General features: G+C 38.1%; 1 protein-coding gene across 1 annotated transcript in view; it reads left to right on the forward strand.

Moving 5' to 3' along the window:
* The first annotated feature begins 5195 nt into the window (after positions 1-5195).
* LOC118737098 (cyclin-dependent kinase 2-like) overlaps positions 5196-5457 on the forward strand; it is a 7518-nt gene continuing 7256 nt past the window's right edge. The window contains exon 1 of the mRNA XM_036467379.1: positions 5196-5456. Within this exon, the coding sequence (XP_036323272.1) occupies positions 5363-5456 (94 nt within the window). The 5' untranslated portion in view covers positions 5196-5362. The remainder of the gene's footprint in view (position 5457) is intronic.

The following is a 5457-nucleotide window of genomic DNA, read 5'->3' on the forward strand; positions in this document are numbered from 1 at the left end:
TCCACTTGTGCCTGTCGAAAAGTCAGAAGTTACAGAGTTTTGGAGTAAAGCAATTTTTTCAAGTGATGTTTTATTGTCTTGGATAGTTTGTTTTCGCAGCAGTGACACTAAATTGGCGATGAAGATACATGTATGCATGTTTATTCCAAACATATGTATGTAAGTACATTAGACTTGGTCGCGCTGGTATAAATACTGACTTTGTCATGGCTAGCGGATGAGGATAAGGACCTCCTCGGTGAGGTGATCTCCAAATTAAAAGCTATAACTTCTACCATTTTTACGATTAACCCTTAATTAGGCGCATGAGGTCAAGGCCATTTGAAGTTGAAAAAAAAAAATGTCTTGTGTGATTTTCTTTATGCGCCTAATTAAGGGTTAATAAATTGTTAATTTTTCATTAAATCTTTCACAAAAACAAAAAATTGGACTGAAGCTCAAATAAAATAATAACAAACCCGATTTCATTGCCAACTTGTATTTATTTGCACCCTTATTTTAAAGTTCCATACATACAATGTTAAAAAATGTATGTATGTATATATGTGCATCGCTTTATTATGCTTGCGACCTGAATTAACTTCATCGAGCGGTAGACTCAATTATTTAAATTCCAAACTCAATTTTAGTTGCCATAAAATTGAAAATGTGAGTGTTGAAATTTTCTTTTAACCGAGTCGGTCTAATGTACTTGCATTCATGCAAAGGCGAGATAATTGTAGCTTATTTCAAAACTTCTTACTGTTACGTATGCGTGTTCATACGAACGTATCTATGTGTTTATATGTACCAGGGAGCCGGAGACATAGGAAGACCGGAAGGTTGGGTGGAGGGTAGAAACAGATGCGGGAAGATGGTAGGTAAGGAACAGAACGTTGACACTTAAGTGCGGGAGTGCGGAAAAACTGCGACACAATCGGCTTGCACTTAAGGCTCTGGAATGCAAGGTACCAGAGCTGCAGGTGTTGAGGTGATTCCACCTACTCATCCTACAAGCAGCAGATCCATTAAGAGTCATGGATGATTCTAAGCCTTACCGCATGCTTACCTATCATGCAATGACCAGCTAGAAGTCCCACCAAGAGCGAGCGGTGTAACAGGCTAAGTTCCAAGAGCTCATTGGACCACTTCCGGTCTACACGAGGCCAGAAGGCTTTAGCCAACTTGCATTTCAAGTTCTTCGCCCAGCGCCCGCTGATCTGACTAAATGCCCATTTGTTCAGACTAAATACTCGAGATCATTGGAGCACCCAGACTTTCTCTTACCGAGAGCACTTCCTCCAGAATTACCTGCCTTACCAGTACATAGGTTGTGCAATTTCCAGCGATTTGGCTGTGACCCGGAACCCAAATAAGCTTAATAGCGTAGTTATCGAATGCGGTCGATAACGAAGTCATACAAACAGTCACCATTCGCAAACGAACCAAGAAGGCTTAGTTATCGGAATAGATATTCACCTCTTTCAAAAGTGTCACACTGGAGAGCAACCAATCCGACGCGTCCTTAACTGTTGCTTCATCTGTATGATGGAGAATTGCGCCTCGAAAACGCCTCCACCAACCTTTCAGTTCAGATTCGTTCCATCCGTAAATAAACCAAGTTTAGGTTACCCTGTATAAATTCGAACAGTGTTCTCAGAAACGTTCCCTTTTTTATCATAGCACAAACTCTAAGAAAGAGTCGAAGAAAAAACTGTCTCACCTCGCCTAAAAGCATTATACTCGCACATAGACAATGTAAAGTCCCTTAGCATTATAGAATTCACCTCATATGAGTGATATTAAAGGTAATTGCAAAGCTATCGTATTGGCAAGGACAGCGCCACGCACATCATTCCTGGACGAAGTAGACATACCACGGGTAATTTTTAAACAGTTTGTTAGAAATGCCAAAAGATACCGTGGTATTCTTTGAACACGTGGAAAAACAATTAGGCATTCTTCTTAAATCGTTCTTTCAAGAGATTTCACAGGTGGAATTTAGAAAAAGGTTTGTAAGCGAATAAGCGTTTTAAAATAAAATAGGATCGGTAACTCCATATCGTATTACACCAGCCCTATATGGCCTACTTGTGTGAAGCTTTGGTCTCCTCCATCGACTAAAGGCAAAGTACTTTAGAAAATGATAATTGACCAAGCCCATTCTGGTATTGCGTGGATGATGTTGATTTGGTATTGGCCTCTTTAGGTACACCAAACGAATTCACTTGCGCCGAAGTCGACTGAATTCGACCCTCACTCCATTACCTTTCGACTACTGCCTACTAAGTAAGTATTTGGTGGTGAGATTATTACCTAATTTTTAAGTTTTATCATCCTATTGCAGCAGTGCTAGCCCAATTTTATTATTTATAACATGGAGACAACCATGTAGCTTGACGGATGTTCTTATGCTGGAACCTAGTACTACATATTACCATGTTTCGGGTCCCGGCGAAGTCGATCAGCCTTAGTCCGTTATCGGAAGTTTCGTCGTGGAGGCTGAATTTTCCGACAGTGGCGCCAAAGCTCCTTCCTTGTCCACCTTGGCATTAAAATCGCCGAGCACGATTTTAACATCGTGTCGCGGGCAGCTCTCATATATACGCTCTAAGCACTCATAGAAGAGATCCTCGGACGCCTCGTCCTTCTCTTCCGTCGGGGCATCCAGCACCGAATTTTCGCTCCTTTACGTGGCAACTGTTGTAGACGTCGCAAGGCTTCACACTTACTTTTCCTGGCCCCGTCCACTGCATTTCTTGGATGACGGTGATGTCAGCTCTTGTCTTACCGAGGACATCAACCAGCCGGGCAGAGGCACCTTCCCATGAAGGGTAATTGGATAAAATGGTTTATTATTTCACTTATAAGGTGGTTTCGTTTCATTCTTACCTCGTTCATTGTGTCAATTTGCTATTTATGTGTTCGTAGTAAAAGCGACCACCTGGCAACCTGTCAGGATGGAATTTTGCTGAAATTTATGCATTTATCCACCAAAATCCTTATATAAAGTTATAAACTCAGGTTATATATAGGTTATAGATATGCATACAAAGTTTGACAGTTTCAAAATCAACAAACACATATTGCTTCCGGTTTGGGGTTGTTGGCACAGTATAGACAGTAACCAACCTTTTTGGGTTGTTGTTGTAGTAGTCGTTGTTGTTGTAGTTATATTCACTCCTGAGGAAGGCACGGGGTTGTGTGCTGCTATTTAATGGATAATAAATAATTTCATGGATAGATAAATAAATTTAAGCATTTGACAAATCGTGATTTTATTAAAAGAAAATTATAAATGGTGTTGATAACCCAAACAAACGCTCGTGCGAAATCTCTATTTTTGTTTATTGTTAAAATTTATACATGGCGTATTGATGGTAATACAAGCAATTTATTATTTTGTGGACTTTATGTTACTTGAGAATTTAGACAACGTGCGAGCTGCCAGGCTTTGTTATCAATATAATTAACGCAAGCTTTTCCGCGTGGTTGCCTTTCACTAAATAGAATAAACAAATGTTCGCAAATAAATTGGATTTATTTCATAACTGACAACTAACGTATGCTTTTTGTTCTTTTCTCCATTTTGATTTTGACTCTTTATTACTGCCAACAACTTTATGTGTATACATATTTACAAGCTGTCAAAATTTTGCGTAGTCCCATGAGCTAGGTAAAAACTATGGCATTCGTATTCACAACGAGAAATCTCAAAATTTTTGTTTGGTCTTTCCAAATTTTCTCCATTTTATCAGTTGGCAAAGGCTCTCAGTGGCAGCGCTCCGCGTTGAAAAAAACTTTTTATTATGGCGAGAAAAATTTACATTTTTGCTGTGCCAATTCGTAACTTTTTACTGCTGGAAATTTTTGACAGTTGCTCTGGTGCAAAAGAAGTTGAGCAATTAAAATCAGAAATTATACAAAAAAGACTTGTATTTACTGTCATTTATTCTTCTAGAACTAAAAGCCATGCATTTATTAGATGCCTTAGTAATAAAATTAGAACAAACAAACTCTTCAAAACCGTCAGGCCGGGTTGAAAATTTTCATTCACCTCATAGCTAACAAAAATTTACCATCCGTAGTACTTTTCTATCAATTCGCAAATACCGTTTGCACAAGAAAGGTTATGAAATGCGTTTTATTTAAATCGTTTAGAAAATGAGTCATTTATGTTTACCATTTTATGAGGAATTATTCAATTAATTTCGGTTTACACTATACTTTTTGAAACTATTTGGAGTTAATTATTTTTTGTTTCTTAAAAGCAACCCTGCGTGGTTGGAAGGCGTGTGTACCAATAATTTCATCCCTAGCATATTCATCCCCGAGGAAGGCAGTCGCCAAATTCACCGAAGGTTGGTTACTGGTTATATTGTGGTTGTTGGCTATACTAAAATAATAGCCTAGCAACAGGAAATGTCTAATCTAAATGTCGAAAATTTTTAACAAATTGTTTTTCGTGATTGGGATCAAAAAAAAATATTTGTTTATTCACACGATTGAGCAAATGCGCAATTGGGTAACACTCCCTTTATAAAAAACCTCTTGGCCAGCGTTGCCGAATTGACGATTTCGTTGTCATTTTGACGTTACTTAAGCCCAATGACGTTTTGACGATTTTTCTCTCAAAATTACGAATTTTTATTTCAGTTTTCCACTTAAATTAATAGATTTGTATGTATGTAGAAAATCTGTTAAAGGGAGACTTAATCCAAAATACCTACAATCATGAAAAAAAAATAGGAAGGTAGAACGGCTGAGATGAATTTTTCATATTCTTGACATTTGCAAGCAATTTAATTTCAAAATTTTACACACACATTCCTATTTTCAATCTCAAACAACAGGAACTTTGAACAATTCCTTTTTCTACTCTCAATTTAAGTTCTTTGTCAGGAGCTAACGTCGGTTGGGTTCTTTTCAGTGAAAGATTTCGGCAACGCTGCTCTTGGCAGTTGGTAACGCAAACCAATCTTTGCGCCCTCTACTGTGAAATTTTTAAAGTGATGTAGTGAAAAGCGCGCTTTGCCGCTCGTTTCTGATTGGAAAAGTGCATAAAGAAACGACACAATGCAACAGGGTGAAACCAGTGTTTATCACCCTATACTTCCGGTAGTGCATTCCAGTGACGCCCGGTAGTGCATTCCAGTGGAAGTTTTGTGATCTATCCCTGTTCTGACATTCATTGTTCCTTTTTTTGCTACGTTGTTGTTCCTTTTTGCTTTTGGCGGCTGCGTTCGCTTGGTTTATATTTTGTTCTTTGCAAATATTTTAATTAATTACAATACTGAATTAAACTAATAAAATAAAACGTTTATTTTTCACTATAAATGAATTGGCATTTCAAAAGTGTATTATTGTGGTGAAGGTCGGTATAATGCTCGAGGTGGGGGACTTTAAGAGAATTCAAAAAATCGGCGAAGGAACTTATGGCATCGTTTACAAGGCAAAGGACACAAAAACTGGCAAGGA

The sequence above is a fragment of the Rhagoletis pomonella genome, unplaced genomic scaffold, assembly GCF_013731165.1.
Source record: "Rhagoletis pomonella isolate Grant_MI unplaced genomic scaffold, Rhpom_1.0 Rhpom_scaffold_00004, whole genome shotgun sequence".
Classification (NCBI taxonomy): domain Eukaryota; kingdom Metazoa; phylum Arthropoda; class Insecta; order Diptera; family Tephritidae; genus Rhagoletis; species Rhagoletis pomonella.